The sequence below is a fragment of the Rhinatrema bivittatum genome, chromosome 3 (assembly GCF_901001135.1).
Source record: "Rhinatrema bivittatum chromosome 3, aRhiBiv1.1, whole genome shotgun sequence".
In the NCBI taxonomy this organism is placed as follows: domain Eukaryota; kingdom Metazoa; phylum Chordata; class Amphibia; order Gymnophiona; family Rhinatrematidae; genus Rhinatrema; species Rhinatrema bivittatum.
The window spans coordinates 35,523,847-35,545,093 of NC_042617.1; the positions used below are offsets into that span (position 1 = coordinate 35,523,847).

A 21,247-nucleotide genomic window follows, 5' to 3' on the forward strand; every position below is an offset into this window, starting at 1 on the left:
TAAAGAATTCTGATTGCACCATAGACTATGTATATGTACAGCACTGGAAAGGGTTTAGGCTGTAGTCCCAACAAAGCAGCAGTGATTTGAGAGAGTCCCCAGTTTCTTAAACTCTCGCCATACAAGCTATGATGAGATATCTCATTTGTACCGGTATTATCATGTGATCCTTGTCTTGCATCTTATTGCATAGTTTGTTTTAACTGATTATGTACGTACATACTTGCTTTTATGCATATATTATTGTAACCCGCCCCAAACTTTGGAGGGTGTGGGCTAGAAAAAAATATATTTAAAATAAAAAAAAAAACTAGTCACAGCTGTTTGGCACAGATATTTCTTGTGGTTCAGAATGGGTGAGGGCATAACTAACTGGTCTTGGATCATAAATGCTTCTCCTTTGCCAAGTTTTAAAGAGAATGCGAGAATGTACAGTCATGGTTTTACTTAAAATACTTGCAGGTAATTAAAAAAAAAAAAAAAAAAATCAATGTAATTTAACATGGCCACTAAAAATGTTAAAGTATTTAGAAAATTATATGGTGAACGTCATCAGTTCACTCAGGACTAACATATCTTTCAGCCAGGACGATACTTCCAGCTGGCTAAGTAATGGCAGCTTTGAATTTGGAGCATGGGGCTTCCCTTTAAATATTTCAATATGGATGAGTTGAAAAGACATAAATTGTATTCCCTGTACGTACCCGGATCAGTCCAGACAGTGGGTTGAGCCTCCTTTCCAGCAGGTGGAGACAGACCAAAACTGAAAGTGTATCCTATATGAGGACAGAGCCTACCCTGCAGCCCTTCAGTATTTGTCTGTCTCCAGCAGGTGGATCAGCTCACCCTTAGGTCTCCTGATTTAGGCTAGTCAGCCTTCTTTTTCTTCCTTTCTTCTTGGATCAAGCAAGTACTTCTTCCTTAGGGATCTTGATTGGATTTCTTTCTAATAAAAAAAAAAAAAAGTTTAATTTTTAGTCTGTGCAGGAGACAGTCCCATCTCCTGGCTCTTGCCGGACTCAGGGGGGCTTTGCCCCTTGTGTGGAGCATAGCCCGAGTCCATGATTGCCTCCAGGTGTGGGGAACAAGGCTGGTGGTCCAGTCTTTCGTCGTCCGTCCCCCCCCCCCCCCCCCCCCCCCCCCCCCCCCCCCCCCCCCCGGCTACCTAGGGAGCATAGGGCTCCATTTTTGTGCTCAGTCTGAGTTTAAAAAAAAACAAAAACCTAAAATTATAAGCAGATGTTATTTTTGTCCATACCTGGGTTTTAGACAGGCAGGAGTGAGCAAGCTTCACTCCCCTGTTTCTGCTCCTGCCGGCAGGCTGCCAATCATAGCTATTTTTAGCTTTTTTTTCTTCAGCCCGCGGCTCCTCTTCACTGAGGATGCCGTGGCCAGCCTTGCCTGTGGGCAGCCCTCGTTGCGCCTATTGCACGAGGGGCTTTGCTCAGTCAGCCTGGTGAGGAAGGCCCCTCCTCGGCAGGGCATGCAAATCCAGCCCGGGGACGGATTCCCCAGCGCATGGCCAGGCCGTTCCCGGGTCGGCAAAGCCCGGGAATGGTGGCCATCTTGGGTTTTTCTTCAGCTCCCGATTCAGAGCTGCCTGGGGAGCCTGACTTTTGTGATTTACCCCCCGATTTGAGCCCCGAGGCCCCCCAGGATGTGGTTCCTGACCCCCCCTCAAATCTAAAACTCGTTTTTCATCAGAATTTGTTCTCCTGCTGAATAAATCTTATTTGGCTAGCTTGCAGGAGGAGGAGGAGGAGGACTGCCTCCCCCTGGCGAAAATTCTGCACCCAGCGCCGCTACCTATTTGTCCTGCCGTGGAACCTCCGGGGTCCGTTTGGATGCAGGTGGTCCTGGGGGTGGCCCCAGTTATTCCGGATCCCGATCCCACTTCAGATTTAGTGATCGCACTCCCACCCCTGGAGGGGGACGATCCTAGGGTTCTCCGCATATTTCAGCATGAGGAGTTGGAGCCCCTCATCCCTTTTGTCCTCCAGGAGCTGGAGGGGACCCCCTGTGGATACCCTTATGGCCTCCTTGCCCAAGAATATGGACCCGGTCCTGGCGGACTCAGGGCCCCGGCAAGCGCTTTTCCTTTTCATCCTATGCCCAAGTTGCTGCTCTTATGTGAATGGGAGGCTCCCGAAGTAGGACTCCAAATGGGGCGGGCTATGGTGAAGCTCTACCCCCTCCCGGAGGAATGCTTAGACATGTTGAAAATCCCCACCGTGGATTCCTCTGTTTCAGCAGTCACCAAGCACACCACTATCCCTGTGGTGGGATTGACGGCTCTGAAGGACGGACAGGACCGCAAGCTCGAGGCCCATATGAAACGTATTTTTGAAGTCCTGGCTCTGGGGGTCCGAGCGACTACCGTATCTGCAGCAGTCTCATGCAGCGGGCAGGTCTCAGGTGGGTTCAACAATTACTCGGCACCCAGGACCTCCCGTCTGCAGAGGCGGAGCAGGCTGAACGTCTGGAAGCCGTCATTGCATATGGGGCTGATGCGCTCTACGACCTCCTCCGTGTCAAGGGGATGGCCTCTGCGGTATCCACTAGACGACTTCTCTGGCTGCGCAATTGGTCGGCCGACCCGTCCTCCAAGGCATGGCTAGGCACGTTGCCCTTCAAAGGTAAGTTGCTCTTTGGAGAGGACCTTGAGAAGCTTATTGATTCCTTGGGGGGAAAATAAGGTTCATAAGCTTCCGGAGGACCGTCTGAAACAATCACGCTCCTTTACACCCTCCTGTCCTCGTTTCTGGGGACAGGAGGTTTACACCCCGCGGACGAGGTGGCTCCTCCAGGGGTTATTCTTCTCGGTCTCAATCTTGGTCGCAGCCCTTTCGTGAGCATCGCTCCTTTCGTGAGGGCCAGTCCCAGCGCCCCACCCCGAAGCCTGCCACACAATGAAGTTCAGTCGACCCATTCCTCGGTCCCTTTTCTGGGCGGTTGCCTCTTACTGTTCTTCGAGGAATGGGTCAAAATCACGTCGGACCAGTGGGTCCTCGACATTGTCCTAGACGGTTACGCCTTTGAGCTTGTTCACGACTTACAGGATCTCTTTGTATTCTCCCCCTGTGGTCGGCTCAAGTGGGAAGTGGTAGAGCCAAACCCTCAGTAGACTATTGAGTCTGGGCACAGTTGTCCCAGTTCCGAAAGCAGAGCTCTGCGCAGGCCAGTATTCTATTTACTTTGTGGTTCCCAAGAAGGACGGGGCTTTTCGGCCAATCTTAGACCTCAAGAGGGTCAACCGAGCCCTCAAGATCCCACATTTTCGCATGGAAACCTTGCGAGCGGTCATCGTGGCGGTTCACCCCGGAGAGTTCCTCGCCTCGCTCGATTTGACAGAGGCGTACTTCCATATTCCGATTCACCGCAATTACCAGAAGTATCTTCACTTCCACATCCTCAACTGGGATTTCCAGTTTTGGGCACTGCCTTTCGTCCTCGCGACTGCCCCTTGCACCTTCACCAAGGTCATGGTGGTGATGGCGGTGGCCCTTCGCCGGGAAGGGCTCCTAGTCCACCCCTATCTGGACGACTGGCTTGTAAGGGACAAGTCGAAGGCTCTTTGCAGATAGGCGGTGGATCGGGTATTAGCTCTCCTCGCGTCTCTCAGGTGGATAGTGAATTTTTCCAAGAGCAACCTTCAGCCCACCCAGGAGTTAGAGTTCCTGGGAGCCCACTTCGATACTCGAGTGGGCAAGATCTTCTTGCCTCGTGTGCGGGCCCTCAAGTTGATCGGCCAGATTCGGAATCTGCTCTCGCTGCCTCTTCCAATGGCATGGGACTACCTGCAGGTCATAGGATCCATGGCTTCCACCATCTACCTAGTTCCCTGGGCTTTTGCTCATATGCGACCGTTACAGAAAGCTTTGCTATCCCATTGGCAGCCAGTGTCGGAGCAGTTTCACATAGTCCTCCCGCTTTTAGACTCTACCGTCGCCGCCTTGCAGTGGTGGCTCTCGCTTCCTCATCTCCAGGGGATGCCCCTTCAAGTTCCACAGTGGACGATAGTAACCACGGACACCAGTTTCTCGGGCTGGGGTGGGGTCTGCCTGTCCCAGTCTACCCAGGGGATCTGGTCGCCGATTCAGACTTGCTGGCACATCAATCGTTTGGAGGCTCGGGCTCTGCAGGAGTTTCTGCCCCTGATACGCGGCAAAGCGGTGAGGGTGCTGTCCGACAACTCCACCACCGTGGCTTACATCAATCGTCAGGGGGGCTCCCACAGTCACCTGGTGGCCCTAGAAGCCAGCCGTCTCTTCGCCTGGGCGGAACGACATCTGGATTGCCTGGCGGCCTCCCACATCGCGGGCAAGGAGAACGTTCAGTCCGATTTTCTCAGTCGCCAATCGCTCGATCCAGGAGAGTGGGAACTCTCGGAAGAAGCCATGGATCTGATTGTCGACAGGTAGGCTCCCCCCACCTGGACCTCATGGCGACCTTGCGCAATGCCAAGGCCAATCGGTTCTTCAGCCGCTGGAGGGAGCACGGCTCGGAGGGCGTGGATGCTCTGGCTCTCCCTTGGCCCGAGGACGTCCTTCTCTGTACGTGTTCCCCCCCCGTGGCCTCTGGTGGGAAAAGTTCTCAGGAGAATAGAACTCCACGTGGAGACCCTCCGGGGGGGTCACTATCTTAATCGCGTGGTCGCCGGCGCCATTTCCTCCCCTTGATCGCCATATTGACCGCCTAACTGAGCCGTGCGCACAGCGGCGACCCGGGCACATAACATAGTTGTGCGCACAGCGAGGTGCACAAGGGTGCTGAGCACACAAGTTCGGCTGCGCACCCAGCGTTGCACACAGACCGGCCTGCACGCATATCTTCGCAGCCTGCGCACGCATATAAACGCACAGACCGGGTTTGAATGCCCCTACGCGCACAAACCATGGCACCACCGGCCAAGAAATCCAAAACACAAGCCCTCTGCCCAGCCTGCCACATAAGAGCTGCGCAGCATGAAGCGGCTACTGCCCTGTGCCTACAGTGTGAGACGGCTCCGGGAAAACCAGGGCAAGGTCCCCCCCCAGCCAGTACAGGAATCTGGATCCACTGATAGCACCCCGGACCTCTTTATCCCCAGCTCGGCCCTCCAGACGGGACCCTCGGGGAATGCCGCTGGGTTCAGTATAGACCCTGGAACCTTTTCCTGGGTGGAATTCTTTAAAGGTCTGCAAATCTTCGTCCAGGCACAATCTGCGCAATCTGCCACAGCCTCCACTAGAGGACTCAAACCTCCCAGGCCCTTTTCTGCCTTCTAGAGACGTGCCTCCACCGGACAAAAGTCTAACCTTAGGGGACACGGACACCTCGGAGGAAGACCAAGACTCCCTGGAGGAAGGGGTAATCCCTCCAGGAACCGAACCATACTGAACCATGTGTTTCTTCTCCAAAGACGAACTACCAGACCTTGTGTCTGGGAGCCTGAGGGAGCTGGCCATCCCACTGAGGGCCAGCTCCCTCAGTGGGATCCCACTGAGGGCCATCCCACTGAGGCCTGACTGAGCCCGACCCTCTTCTGGTCGGGCTCAGTCAGGCCTCAGATTGACCTGGAATGGAATGCCCCGGAGGCCAGTTTCAAGGGAGGATGGGCCCTAGAAGCCCTATATCCACTGGAACCCTCAGCCAAAGATCTCCTGGTGTTTCCCAAAGTGGACACCATGGTCTGCGCAGTCACAGAGCGCACCACCATTCCAGTCGAAGGAGGAACCGCACTCAAGGATGCCTAAGACAGACATCAAGAGTCCATCCTTAAACAGTCATTTGAGGCAGCAGCTATGTCACTGCAGATCGTTGCCTGCTGTGCCGTGGTGACGCGTGCATGCTTGTCACAGACCAGGAACACAGCCACGCCCGTCGAAACATTAGAACCAGCAATATCCTTCCTCACGGATGCGACCTCCGACCTGGTGCACACTTCAGCCAGGGGCATCTCATCTATTGTAGCAGCCAGAAGGCAACTCTGGCTCCGAAACTGGTCAGCCGACCTGACTTCTAAGACGAAACTCACGAGAATGCCTTTTTAAAGTACCCTCCTGTTCGGAAGCGAACTGGAGAAGTTAGCTGACAAGTGGAGCGAATCCCCAGTACTTCGGTTACCGGAGGACAAGATCAAGAGAAGCCAACGCCCCTCTCTCCGAACATCCAGGGGCAGAGGATCACAGCATTTCAGACTGTACAAGAATACATACCAAGCACCTCACCCCACAGGCAGGGGCCAGTCCTTTCAGAACAAACACAAGAAGAGGGGAGCTGGCTCGGGCCCAGGCCCCAGCCGCACCCCACAATGAGAATTCAACAGACCTATCCACAGGAAGAAGTCATAGGGGGCAGGCTTACCCGATTCTACCAAAGATGTGTCGAGATAACGTCAGACAAGTGTGTCCTAACCATCATGCGAATGGGATACTTTCTGGACTTCCACAGCATACCTCCAGACAAATTTGTGAAATTTCCTGCCAGTCCTCCAGGAAGGACGGCAGTGGAAACCACACTAACCAAATTGCTCGCCTTAAAGGCTATAACACCGGTGCCCACGCACCAACGAAATACTGGACACTATTCCATCTATTTTATCGTCCCCAAGAAAGAGGGAACGTACTGGCCCATCCTGGACCTCAGGTCTGTCAACCGCTACCTCAGGGTACCACACTTGCGCAAGGGCAGTACAGCCGGGAGAATTTCTGACCTCCTTGGACCTGTCAGAAGCCTATCTGCACATCCCGATCATCAGCTCTTCCTTCGCTTCACGATCCTGGACCATCACTACCAGTTCCGAGCACTGCCCTTCGGTCTAGCTACAGCCCCTCAGACGTTCACCAAAATCATGGTCGTAGTGGCGGTGACACTGAAGAAAGAAGGAATCCTCATTCACCCATATCTGGACAATTGGCTGATCAGGGCAACATCTCCAGAATAAAGTCATCAGACGACCACCAGAGTCAAGAATTTCCTGGAGAACCTCGGATGGGTCGTCAACGCAACCAAGAGCTGTCTGCAGCCCTCCCAATCTCTGGAATACCTGGGAGTCCGGTTCGACACCCAACAGGACAAGGTCATTCTTCCCCCTACAAGGAGAAGGAAATTGGACCAGTTGAGAAAACTGTTGAACAGTGCTTGCCCCACGGTATGGGACTACCTCCAAGTCCTTTGACTCATGATATCAACCCTAGAAGTCATACCATGGGCAAGGGCCCACATACGACCACTACAATGTTCCCTACTGTCACAATGGAACCCGATGTCCCAGGACTACACAGTCTGTCTCCAGTTACTGACGGAGGTACGGATCTAGCTCCTATGGCGGCTTCAAGACGACTTACCTGAGCAAGGGAGTAAGGCTATCCCCACCAACCTGGGTCTTGCTCACCATGGATGCGAGCCTACGAGGGTGGGGAGCCCACTGTCAGGAACCGACGGCCCAGGGGCAGTCAGACTAGCCTGCCTACGCTTCAGTCACAGACTCCAGGGTGAATCTGGCAGTCATGTCTGACAACGCCACAATAGTGGCATACATCAACCGACAGGGAGGAACCAGAAGCCAACAGGTGTCCCTGGAAATAGACCCCCTAATGGCGTGGGCGGAAGCAAACCTACAAGGGATCTCTGCCGCCCACATCGCGGGAAAAAGACAATGTTGCTGCGGATTACCTCAGCAGGAAAAGTCTAGACCCAGGGGAGTGGAGACTGTCAACCACAGCCTTCCAGTTAATAATAGACCATTGGGGAACTCCAGCCATGGATTTTCTGGCAACCCGGTCCAACGCCCAAGTCCCCAAGTTCTTCAGCCGCAGACGAGAACCACAATCCCAGGGGATTGACGCCCTTGTCCAGACCTGGCCACAGGAAGACCTGCTGTGTACGCCTTTCCTCCATGGCCACTACTGGGCGGGATCATCCGCAAGATAGAACACCACAGGGGGCTAATACTTCTAGTGGCCCCGGACTGGCCAAGAAGGCCATGGTACGCAGACATGCGAAGACTCCTGGAGGGGAACCCTCTGTCTACCTCCACACAGGGACCTGCTTCAGCATGGACCAATCCTCCATGAAGACACAACTCTATTCTCGCTTACGGTCTAGCCATTGAGAGGAGTCGCCTGAAGAAGAGTGGATACTCGGGGGCAGTGATTGACACCTTGCTCTGAGCACACAAGTTTTCCACATCCTTAACCTACATATGAATATGGAGAATATTTGAAGCCTGATGTGAAGACCGTGACATCCTTCTGTGGACAGTCAAAATTCCCATGATCCTGGAATTTCTGCAGGACGGCTTGAAGAAGGGGTTGTCTCTCAACTCCATCAAGATTCAACTGGCCGCACTGGCTTGCTTCAGAGCCAAAGTGGACTGCATTAGTCTATCTTCCCATCCAGACGTCTCCTGCTTCCTGAGAGGGGTCAAGCAAATCCGAGCATCACTAAAGTGGCCGGTACCCCTATGGAATCTCAATCTAGTACTCTACTTCCTAGCGGGAGTCTCTTTTAGACCTTCACGCGGTCTGTCCCTATGGCTCCTGACCTTGAAGACTGCATTTCTAGCGGCAATATGTTCAGCCCGGAATCTCCAAACTTCAAGCACTATCCTGTCTGGAATCGTTCCTCATATTCACCCTGGATCCATACAGCTATGCACTGTCCCCTCCTTCCTTCCAAAGGTGGTTTCTCATTTCCACCTAAACCAAACCATCTCGCTGCCATCTCCAGACTAGCATAAGGACTCGGAAGACTCACGCCTCCTTCGCCATCTTAATGTCTGTAGGCTCCTAGTCCGATACCTCGAAAGATTGGAATCCGTACGAAAGACGGACCACCTATTCATCCTTCACAGCGGGAAGGAACAAGGGGAAGTGACCTTGCGGGCAACCATAGCCTGCTGGATCAAAGAAGTAATCAAGGTGGCCTACGTAGAGGCAGGCAAGCCTCCACCCCTACAAGTCAAGGCCCATTCCACCAAGAGCCCAGACAGTGTCCTGGGCAGAAACCAAGATGCTGTCACCCGCCGAGATCTATAGGGCGGCGACATGGTCCTCTATTCACACCTTCTCAAGGTTCTACTGCCTGGATGTTCAGGTCCGGGAGGACACCGCATTTGCAAGGGCAGTACTAAGTGGGCCCACGGGCAGCCTCCCACCCGGTTCGGGAGTAGCTTTTGTACATCCCATTGGTCCTGAGTCCATCTGCTACACTCTAGGAAATGGAGAAATTATTTACCTGATAATTTTGTTTTCCTTAGTGTAGACAGATGGACTCAGTATCCCGTCCATGGCTGTCTCAGAATACGGAAACCTCGGGTGACAATCCCCGAGAGCAAAACAAGCACGGGTAAGCCATGCTTTACCTCTAGTTAGGACACCCATAGTTACCGGGTGTCGGCGTTTCTCAGTTGAGTGCACTGGCAGTCTCCAACTAAATTCACATCAACCAGTTACTCAAGTTATTCAAACACACATATATCCACAATTGCTTTTCGAGGAGAATACTGAAGAGGAGAGCTTCCTGCAGGGTATATGTAGTGCTGATGTCAGATTGAAATCTGACTCTGTCTCCAACTGCTATCAGGAGCACACTATACCATTGGCCCTGAGTCCATCTGTCTACACTAAGGAAAACAAAATTATCAGGTAAATAATTTCTCCATTTCTTAACTGTTTTGTTGTTGATATCCTCTACCATCCAAAATTAATTATTAAAATAAATTCACTGAAAATCTGAAAAAAGCCCAAAAAACTAATGCAGTTTTCCAGCCTATGGAGTCTAAAAGTTGTAATTGTTTTGCTCTTTCCTGACTGACATAATCTGGTCTTCACTCTAGGAACAACGCTTGAAGTTTCTAAAGCAGCAGGACCAGCGACAGCAGCAGCAGGCTGCAGAGCAAGAGAAGCTCAAGAGACTGCGGGAGATTGCAGAGGCACAGGAGGTCAAGCTGAAGAAAGTGCGAGCGCTCAAGGGCCACGTGGAGCAGAAGAGACTCAGCAATGGGAAACTAGGTGAGCAGCTCCAGGACAGCATGGAAGCTTCTCAGCTCTGGATTCACTTTTGACCAGATTCCTTCCAATTGCATGAAGACGGAGTATTTTATAAAATCATACAGCAAGTACAGAACATTTTGATGTCTCCCATAAAATGAGTGGATCAAAATAATGTGATTCTGGTTTAAGAGATTTTGCAACATTTGACCCTAAAGCATGGCTGAATTTGAAGAAGGCAGCAAAGAGGGCTAATATATCTTTTAATTCTCCATGCACAGAGAAAATTGTGGTGGTGGTCTTTTCAGTTTATCTGGGAGATGGTTAAATGGATCTGACCTACTTGCTCTTTCTCCATTTAAAGTATTTATTTAAAAATGTATATGCTGTGCCAACTATCAGAGCTAATCTAGCCTGGGGAGGGAAGACAGCAGCCAGTACAGTGATGGCTACAGGCATCCCACAAGTGGTGCTGAGGGTGTTCCTTCGAGGAGGTGCCCTTCCAGCCTTTGAACTGTTAAGAGCATACCATTTGGGTAGCCAGTGGTGGGAAAATAATGAAAAGACTGGTAAAGGAAAGAATAATGACCTATCTGCAATCCAGTGGGTTATAGGTTTTGATGAACTATGGTTTTATCAGAGGAAGGTCCATTCAAACAAATATGATTAATATTTTGATTGGCTGACTAGAGAATTGGATCAAGGAGAAACACTTGATATGGTTTACTTGGATTTCAGCAAGGCCTTTGATATGGTCCTGTGTAGGAGGCTCATAAATAAAATAAGCCTGGGAGTGGGTCTCAAAATGGTGAAATGGATTACGAATTGAGTGATATACGTCAGCGAATAGTGTGGAACCTACTCTGAAGAGAGAAGATTGCAAGTGGAGTTCTTCAAGGAACATTTCTGAGACCAGTTCTGTTCCATATCTTTGAGCGATATTGTGGAGGGGTTAACAGGTAAAATGTCTTTTTGCAGATGACACTAAGATCTGCATCAGAGTGGATACACTGGAAGGAGTAGAGAGAATGAGAAGTGACCCAAAAGCTTGAGAAGTGGTCAAAGGTTTAGCAGCTGGGATTCATTGCCAAGAAGTACAGTCTCGTGCATTTGGGGTACAGCAATCCAGATTTTTTATGTAATGGGCGCGGCAAACAACTGGTGTACACAGATGGGAAAAACGCCTGGGGTGATAGTGTGTGATTTGAAGGCAGCAAAGCAATGTGACAAGGCGGTGGCTAAGGTCAAAGGAATGGTGGGCTGCATAGAGAGGCATTTCCAGCTGGAAAACTGAGGTGGTGATGCCCCTGTATAGGTAATTGGTGAGGCCTCACTTAGAGTACTGTGTTCAGTTTTGGAGACTGTGTCTCAAAAAGGATAAAGATATGATGGAAGTGATCCAGAGAGAGGCAACCAACATGATGTGAGACTGAAAGACCAGAACATGTCTACCCTGGAGGAGAGGAGAGATGGGAGAGATAAGACTGTCAAAAATCTGAAAGGAATTAATGATGCATAAAAATAAAAATGTTTCCAGTGGAAAGAAAGTTGTAAAACTAGATGTGTCAATATGAAACTCTAAGGGGGAAGACTCAAGAATGGTGTCGGGAGATATTTCTTCACAGAAGTGGTAGTGAATGTATGGAATACCCTCCTGGAGGAGGTTGTGAAGACAAGAATGGTAATGGAATTCAGAAGGGCATTGGATAAAGAGGATCGCTAAAGGACAGAAATGAAGAAATAGGATAACCTTTCTACATGAGGTCATCTAGTTACTACACTGAACAGAAGGCTTTGGGGTAGCTTGCACGGAGTGGCAGTTACTACTACAAAAACTTGTTGGGCAGGCTGTATAGGCCATTTTGCTCTTTATCTGCTATCATTTACTATCGGGCCGATACAGTAAAAGTCGCGGGAGAGCGGGCGATTCAAGGGGGAAGAATATGCTAATGAGGGTCCGTGGTAAAAAGAGGCGCTAGGGACACTAGCGCGTCTCTAGCGCCTCTTTTTTGACAGGAGCGGCAGCTATCAGCGAGTTTGACAGCCGACGCTCAATTTTGCCGGTGTCCGTTCTCAAACCCGCGGACAGCCACGGGTTTGTAAAACAGACGCCGGCATAATTGAGCGTCCGTCTTCCAACCCGTGGGCCGATTTTTAAATTTTTTTTAAAAATTTTTTTTGTTTTTGGGGCCTCCGACTTAATATCGCTTTTATATTAAGTCGGAGGGTGTACAGAAAAGCAGTTTTTTCTGCTTTTCTGTACACTTCCTCGATGCCGGCAGAAATTAAGTAAAATGTGCGGCTTCACTGCACGTTTTGCTTTCTGGATCGCGCGGGAATAACTAATAGGGCCATCAACATGCATTTGCATGTTATGGGTGCTATTAGTTTCGGGGTGGTGTGGGGGGGTGGTTTGGATGCGTGTTTTCGACGCGCTATTACCCCTTACTGTATAAAGGGTAAAGCTAGCGCGTTGAAAACGCGTGTCCAAACGCGGACTAACAGTGCGCTCCACCGGAGCGTACTGTACTGTATCGGCCCGTATGTTACTATGTAAGGGCAAAAAGGGAGAAAGATATACACACTCTGTTTTCTTCCTCCTTCCCAGTTGTAACACAGGTATTGGTTTGTGCCTGGAGGACCCATGTTCCTTCCCTGGCATCTGTGTTGGTTCTGTAGAAATCTATATTAGAGGGTAGCTGAATATGTATTTGGAAACCAGCTCTGACTCAGAGGACGTATCCCCTCCTACACCTGCACCTCTCTCCAAATGTGCACATTATTTCTTTTGGCAGGTCTGTTTTCACAAAGCTTCCTGTTCTACTAGTTTGAATATTCTTGCTATTCATTTCCTTTATGGTGGTGATGCAATACAAGTCAAGTAATGTACTTAATAATAATGATGTAGTTATGGCGTTACTTTGACGTTTTTCCGAATGACGGTACATAAAACTCTTTAAATAAATAAATACATAAGAACTGAAATGTATTATTCTCACAGGACAAGCAGGATGGTAGTCCTCACATATGGGTGACATCATCAGGATGGAGCCCAATCACGGAATACTTGTCAAAGTTTCTATAACTTTGACTGGCACCACTGAGCATGCCCAGCATGGCACCAACCCTGCATCGAGCAGGGGTCTCCCTTCAGTCTTTTTTTTCCGCGCAGCTTTTGCCACACGGACTTAGGAGCTCTAGCACACATTCCTGACAGGAATTTTTTCTTCAGGAATTTCTTTGCTAATTTGCAAAAGTTTTCACCCTGTTGGGGTCTCCCTTCTTCGCCGTCAATAACCGCGTCCATTCGGTAGGTTTCACCCTGTTTTTCGGTCAGTTCTCATCTGTTACCGGTATAGGCCTGATGGGCACAGACTGTGCGTGCAGCCTAAATTTTCGACGGCAACAATGGCGACTGGTTTTCGTCAGTGCCCTGATTGTCCTAGGACAATGTCTATCACAGACCCTCACCAGATCTGTGTACTTTGTCTGGGCCTGAACCATGATGTAGACTCATACCAACTGCACCTAAATGACCCCGAAGGGCCGCCGGGCTCGGTTGGAGAAAATGGCTTTATTCCATACAAAGCAGCACCCACCACCCCAGGCTTCCGCATAATCGGCACCGTCGCCAGCCAAGTCGCACCATCGGTCGGACACCGAATGACTCTAGGTTGACGTCGAAGACTACTGCGTCATCCTCCTCGGTGCCACCCACGGGTAAAGCTGAGCACAGAGAGAAGCCTCGCACAGGCATCGAAAATCCATGCCCTCTCCGCCAGGTGCACCAGTGGTTTCATCTTCCACATCCATCAAGCCACCGAAGAAAAAGGCCCATGCTGAGGAGCCCCCAACCTCCTCTGAGCCGGGTATACAGAGGCGTTCCCCCACCTTCTGTGGGCGCAGCAGCCGAGACTCCACTGGGGACCGGTGGACCCTCCGGCGATGCCATCCATACCTCCTACTCAGGACCTGGTGTTAGCCGCACCAGCGTTCCGCAAGGAATTGCACCGGATGGTGCAAGAGGCAGTGGTGCAGGCCCTCCATGGCCTTCCGAAGCCATCAACACTGATACCGGTTCCCGCGCCAACTCCTGAACCGATGTCACCGATGCTCGCTCCTCGACAAGCTGGATGTCCTCATCGGAGCTCTGCCATTGGCACCGGGGAAAACACAGATACCGCTCAGTCCTTCGCCCATTCATCTCTCCTCTGACGAGGAGGGTCCATCAATGCCGGACCCAGTTCCAGGGCCTTCTGGTGCATTTCCACCGAGGCATCCACAGAGGTCCCAGATGCCTTCGGTGCCCCTTCGTTCTTCACTGATGCCAGCCCCTAGGCCATCTATGCCGGCACAGATACCCTCGGTGCCCCGACCTCCGGCCGGAGTAGGTCTTTTTCTACCATCTGAGCCACCGTTGGGTGCTGGGGATCGACCTTACCAACCATGGTCCAATGACTCTTCCGATTCCCAAGACACTGGTGATATCCCGTTGGAGCCTTCTCCACTAGAGCAGCGGTTCTCAACCGGTGTGTCGCCACACCCTAGTGTGTTGCCAAGCACCGGCAGGGGTGTCGCGTGTTCCCGGACTCTCCCGCTGCTCTTTCTTCCCTGCTGCCGTTGCCGCCGGGCTATCAGCCCAGAGGAACGGCAGCGGTGCAAAAAAAAAAAAAAAGCTGTGGCATCCGTGGCTGCCCTTTTCTTCTTCCCGCGCCTGCCCCCCCCCCCCCCCCCTCCGTGACCCGGAACAGGAAGTGATATGCGGTGCGCGGGAAGAAGAAAGAGCCATGCCGCATGAAAAAATAGCGGCGACAGCAGCATCGGCCCCCAAGCAATTGAAGCAGCTGGTAATCGGGAAAGGAGACAGCAGCAGGAGCCTCCCGCGGCCGATGGGATTCTTCTTTTTTGGCCTGCGGGGGCTGGAGGAGGCTGCAGCAGCTACCATTTGTGCTCGGGGAGGGGCGGGGAAGAGGAAGTGAGTGAGAGAGAGAGAAGCAGCCAGCCTGCGTGTGATTGAGAGCATGTGTGTGTGAGAGAAACTGGTCAGAGAGCTGATGTGTGTGTATATGTGAGAGACAATGAAAGTGACTGCTCAAGGAGATGACTGATGTGTATGTGAGAGTGTGAGACATTAGTCAGGGAGGTGACTGATGTGTGTGTGTGTGTGTGAGAGAAAAAGCATTGAAGTGAGAAATCTGGGTATGTGAGAAAGCATGGGCGTAAGAAGCCTGGTTTGGGGGGGGGGGGGGGGTGTGTGAAAGAAAGCATGGGAGTGAGAAGCCTGTGTGTGTGTGTGCATGCATGAGAGAGAGACTGGTGTGTGTGAATATGAGAGAAAGAATGTGATTCAGGGAATGAGAAGCCTGTGCAGTGGAGAGCGAGCATGGAAATGAGAGAGAGAGAGAGACTGGTGTGTGTGTGTGTAACAGAGAGAAAGTGATTATGGGAATGAGAAACCTGTGCATGTGAAGAGTGAGCATGGGAGTGAGAAACCTGGGTGTGTGTGAGACACAGCATGGGAGTGAGAAGCCTGTATATCTGAAAGAACATGGGAGTGGGAAGCCTGTGTGTGTGTGTGTATGCATGAGAGAGATCAGGTGACTGGTGTGTGTTTGTGTGTGTGTGTGTGTGTGTGAGAGAAAGAAAGTGATTATGGGAATGAGAAGCCTGTGCATGTGGAGAGAACAAGCATGGGAGTGAGAGACTGGTGAGTGTGTGTGAGACAGAGAAAGTGATTATGAGAGTGAGAAGCCCGTATATGTAAGTAGAACACGGGAGTGGGAAGCCTGTGTGTGTGTATGGCATGAGAGAAACTGTTCAGGAAGGTGACTGGTGGGTGTTTCAAAGACTGTTTGGGAGATGATTGGTGTGTGAGAGACAGAAACTGGTCATGGGGGCATGACTGGTATGGTGTGTGTGTGTGTGAGAGACATGGGCACTAAGGAGGAGGTCCATGAGTATAGAGCTTAGCCTCTACTGCTGCTTCTGCTGTGTGCTACGGCCTGCATGGAAGAGGAGTAGGAGAGCTGCTAGAGGGGGTAAGTAAAGGTGGCTTTTTAAGTTTATTTTTCTTGTTTGACTGCCATTTTAATTATTTAATATTATGTGATGTGTCTGCTTTTTTTGAAATATTTTATTAGTGTTTGGAGAATTTTTAATAGTTTTTAATTGTTGGATGTTATTCTGTTCATAGCTGTTTAGAAACATTTATTCTGCTTATTAGTATAGTTTTACAATTATTTCTGTTTGGGGATCTATAGCTGCTTGTTAGTTCTGTTTTCCTAATAAGAGGTGTATTGGTGTTTAGGGTCTGATGTAATATTTGTAGTGTTGCCTTTTCATAGATAGGGTTGCTCCTGTTTGAGTGTATTCCATAATACAGGTGTAACTGTGTGCGGATTAGTTTATGTGCATTACTACAGATCCTGGGAGTATGTTAGGTCGGTTCTGTGTCTGTTACTGAGATGAGATATTTTACTAGCATGTAAGAGTTTTATCAGTCTTATTTGTTGTGTTTTCTCAAGAGGACATGCATTGGTGGTAAACTGCTGTCTTTTCATAAGTAGGGCTATTGAGCCTGGAAGTAGGAGGAGTTTGAGTTGCTGTTACTGAGATGACACCAGAACATCTTTTTTGTAGGGTGAGTTGTATGGGGAATGTCATAATTCTGCTTTACATCCATTATTGTGGGTCAGGGGGGTTCCCGTGGATGCAAACTGTACTTTTACATCTAGCCCCGTGACGATCATGGGTCAGTGTGTCACGCATGTGAGAACCATCTGTCAGGTGTGTCCCGACAGAAAAAAGGTTGAGAACCACTGCACTAGAGGACCTCTCCTTCATTAATTTTATTAAGGAAATGTCAGACTATACCTTTTGCCCTTCAAACTGAAGAAGTCTCCAGGCACAAAATGCTGGAAGTCCTTCAGTTCGTGTCTGCACCGAAGGAAATACTGACCATCCCGGTTCATGATGTCCTGCTTGATCTTCTGCAGCGCAACTGGGAGCACCCAGGTACAGTCCCTCTGGTCAACCGTAAGACTGATGCTACCTATTTAGTCCAGTCAGTGCCTGGTTTCCAAAAACTCAATTTGCCCATCATTCAGTGGTGGTAGAGTCTGCCCAGAAAAAGGCCAGGAGACCACTGCCTCATTCTTCGGCACCTCCTGGGAAGGAACAAAAATTCCTCTGCTTTTGGGCGGAGAGTTTTCCATGGATCAATGTTAATCTCTCGTATTGCGGCATATCAACTTTATATGACCCAATACAACAGGAATTTATTCAAGCAATTACAGGAATTTTCTGAGTCTCTCCCGGATCAGTTCCAAGACCAATTGCGCTCCATTGTGAAAAAGGGCTTCGATGCAGGTAAGCATGAGGTTAGATCAGTTTACAACATCTTTAATACTGCTGCCAGGTTATCAGCGGCTGGAATAAGTGCAAGGAGGTGGGCCTGGCTGAAATCCTCAGATTTGCGCCCAGAGGTACAAGACCGCTTAGCAGACCTCTCCTGTACAGGGGACAATCTGTTTGGCGAGAAGATTCAAGAAACTGTTGCACAACTCAAGGACCATAATGAGATGCTGCGGCAGCTTTCTGCTGTACATGCTGACTTCTCTCCCTCTTCTAAACCGCCGTTCAGGAGAGAGGTGAAAAGAACTGCTTACAAAGCACAAAGATACTACCCTCCACCAGCTCGGTCTCGTCCATCTAGACCCAATCAAAAGCCTCCACCTAGACAACCCAGACCTCAGAAGGCACAGCCACTTGCGCAACCTGGTCCTGCCACTGGGTTTTGACTCTGCTAGAGAGCGATTGTCATCTTCCCCCTCTGCCATCCCTGCTGGTCTGCGGCCGGCTCTGTCACTTCACCACCATGTGGCTCAAGGTCACCACGGACCAGTGGGTCCAGTCGGTCGTAGCTAAAGTTTACCATCTAAACTTCCCCTCCATACCATTGGACTCGCCACCTCGGCCGGGGTGGACTTCCTCTGACCACTCTCAACTCCTACAAGGAGAGATAGCTTCCCTCTTGCAGGCCAACGCCATAGAGCCAGTTCTTCCTTTGCAAAGGGGACAGGGCTTCTACTCCCGTTACTTCTTAATACCAAAAAAGACGGGAGGCATTCGTCCCATAATAGACCTTCATGCCCTAAACAAACATCTTCGAAAGGAGAAGTTCAGAATGGTAACCTTAAGCTCTCTACTCCCTCTTCTCCAACAGGGGGATTAGCTTTGCTCTCTAAATCTAAAAGACCCGTACATGCATATAGCAATTACCCCGTCTCACAGAAAGTACCTCCGGTTCCTCGTCTGAAACCAGCACTTCCAGTACAGAGTACTTTCGTTCGGCCTGGAATCGGCCCCTCGTGTCTTTACGAAATGCCGGCAGTAGTAGCCGCATACTTAAGACGACTAGGCACTCACGTCTATCCTTATCTAGACGACTGGCTACTCAGTGCTCAGTCTCTGGAGACTGTTCTTCACTCCCTCCATCTCACAGTGCGGCTCCTACTGTCCTTGGGATTTCTAATCAGTTATCAGAAATCCAATCTGATTCAGTCTCAATCCCTCTCCTTTATCAGAGCGGATCTCGACACTATCCTGCACCAGGCTCACTCACTTCTCTCATATCCTGAATGACAAGAGCAGAAGGACTAGATTAATGAGCATAGTGACTTTTCTTTTATTTTAAATATCTATTTTATTAGAACCAAAGAATATTGAACAACAATTCAGCAGATGAGACAATAAAATGAAGGTGCCAAAAAGGCACACTAAGATATTCAGATGACATTCTTCCTCTGAGATTCATTTTTGGGTAAGATGCATCCCCTTCCCACCCCCTCCATTCATACCATCCACACACACCAATCACACAATCAAGCATACTAAGCCTACAAGAGCATAGTGACTTTTCTTTACTACCTGTTGTGTGTTCTGGCCTCGATTCTCTCCTCCTGTTCCCTGCGGACAGGAGGTGAGAGGATGGAATAGAGTAGAGCAGTTTCTCTTTTCTCTCTCTTTAAGCCTCACCCCTCCCCTCCTATTCTTTACACGGACGGGGGCGGGGGGTGCTGGAGCAGGAAGCAAAAGGCTGTTCTCTGAAAGTTAATGTCCCACTGCAGAAATAAGCACTGAACACTGATAGAAATTCTTTATTAGTAAGATATCTTATGGAGTAGAGCGGAATACCATAGAGTAAAGTACACACAAAGCTTGCTCAGCTGAAGCTGTGCAATAGGTTTTGTCACCTCCTTCTCCAAATCTGCACACCAGAGGGCTACTTTCTTCATTTGCATAACATTTTCTAACTGGTTAATAATATTCTTAACTCGATTGTTAATACTGAATTCTTGTAGGTCCTAATGATTTTTTATAAGTTGAATCCAGAAGGTAGAAGCAAAACTTAATGCTAACCTTTGGCATATTTTAGTATTCTGGTTTGACCCTTGGTGTACTTTAGCATTATAACAGCCTTGGGTGTTTCTACCGTTCAGTCTTATTGTATTGCTGTCATCTTTCTCCCTCTTCACCGCCCCTAAGTGGTCTGTCTCCATAGAGAACTCCTCAAAGAGCCCTCACAATTCCCCCCTTCGTCATAATCAGTATGACAGTATTATGCTCAAATACTGCTGGCTCCCACCCTGTGTCTTAGGTTGCTCACATGTAGGCCCAGACCATGGGTTAGAATAGAACTGTTACCTGTCATGGGGTGGAGGCTCTGGGCAACTGGATGGATCTCAGATTTAGTTGAGGCTGATCTGTAACATCTGAAATTCCTCCTCAGGGAGAGAGAAGGGGTGGTAGGAGGGTAATAATAACGGGATGAGATTGGCCACTGTTGGAGACAGGATGCTGGACTTGATGGACCCTTGGTCTGACCCAGTATGGCAATGTCTTATGTTCTCCAAGGGGACATCAGAAAGGTCAGTAGTGACAGGAAATGTAGTTGATAGCATTGCAGAAACTATCAAACTGGTGGCAGACTTAAGGCAGAGACAGTAAAGAAAGTTAATGTAACTGCAATAATTATATACATAAGCTTCCTTCCTAAGCCCCCAAGCCCGGCTTCATTACCTAGGAAATCCCAATCCTAGTTTATTGGATAGGCTGCAGCTTGTTGAAGGATTAGAAATATTTTGGAAAACGAACATAGTGACTTTGATTCAAGTGGCAAATATAAGAAGGCCCGTTGGAACTGACAAGTCGGAGCATTTCCAAACCTTGGGCTTGCGCCTGGTGCCATTGGAATAAAACGTGATAGTCTTGCTGGATATGGGCCCAGTAAGGCCTCCATTTGTTTTATTCCTCTTGGCCTGTGGCATACATATGTCAGTGTGTGTTACAGGGATTTGAAATGGAAATACTGACATTGAGAATGATTTGGAATCCTGAATTCAGGGTGGTTCCCCCCTACCTGGTTAAGGAAAGGGGGCAGGAAATGGCCAGCTGCCTTCTGTCCACACTGCACCTCTTAGCCAAATACTTTGGAAAGAAAACGCTATGGCTGCAGGGCATTGGTGCTGATTTTCTAGACTGGATTTCTGCGCCCTCATGTTTCTGAATATTTTGTGTGAAGAGCTGTGGTTGTCATGTTTAGCCTGTGTGGCTTATTCAGAGAGAGAAAGCTAGGCGATGCCTTAAGTGCAATATGCTGCGACTAGCTTTTGAGAGGTTTACTCTATTCATCAGGTCAGCATAGACTTTTTTTTTTTAATCTCAGAACTGCTTTGAGAGAGGCTTTTCTCTGGATATTTTATAGTTTTTATAACTTTCATTCATTGTGGGGTTTGTTTTCCTTGCTAGTGGAAGAAATTGAACATATGAACAGCTTGTTCCAGCAAAAGCAGAAAGAGCTGGTGGCAGCTGTGACCAAAGTGGAAGAACTGAGCAGGCAATTGGAGATGCTGAAGAATGGCCGGATCGATGGGTACCATGAAAACCAGTCCGCTGTGGCCGAGCTGGACAAGCTGTACAAGGAGCTGCAGGTATGTGCCAGGATGTTGCACCAAATCCTGTTATAGTCCCAAGCTGCTGCAGAATGTTTTTTTTTACTCCCACTACTTCCTCTCTTCCTTGAGCTATCGCTGCGATCTGACCTGTTTTTAAGAGGCTGGTGAATCGTCATCTCTGGTGTTGCCTGGTTTAAAGTTCTGCCTTTGTTTGTATGCACAAACTGCTGTGAATTTAAAGAAACCGAAATGAAAGATTAGCATGCAGGACTTTGCCTTGTGCCTTGTTGAGGGTTTTTTTTTTTTTGGTTTTTTTTT

The 21,247-nt window shown here is 49.5% G+C and overlaps 1 protein-coding gene across 1 annotated transcript in view; it reads left to right on the plus strand.

Moving 5' to 3' along the window:
- The window catches only part of TP53BP2 (tumor protein p53 binding protein 2), a 132,814-nt gene that overhangs the window by 55,374 nt on the left and 56,193 nt on the right, over nucleotides 1-21,247 (plus strand). The window contains exons 6-7 of the mRNA XM_029593100.1: nucleotides 9,821-9,995; nucleotides 20,784-20,965. Coding sequence (XP_029448960.1) covers nucleotides 9,821-9,995; nucleotides 20,784-20,965 — 357 coding nt within the window. The remainder of the gene's footprint in view (nucleotides 1-9,820; nucleotides 9,996-20,783; nucleotides 20,966-21,247) is intronic.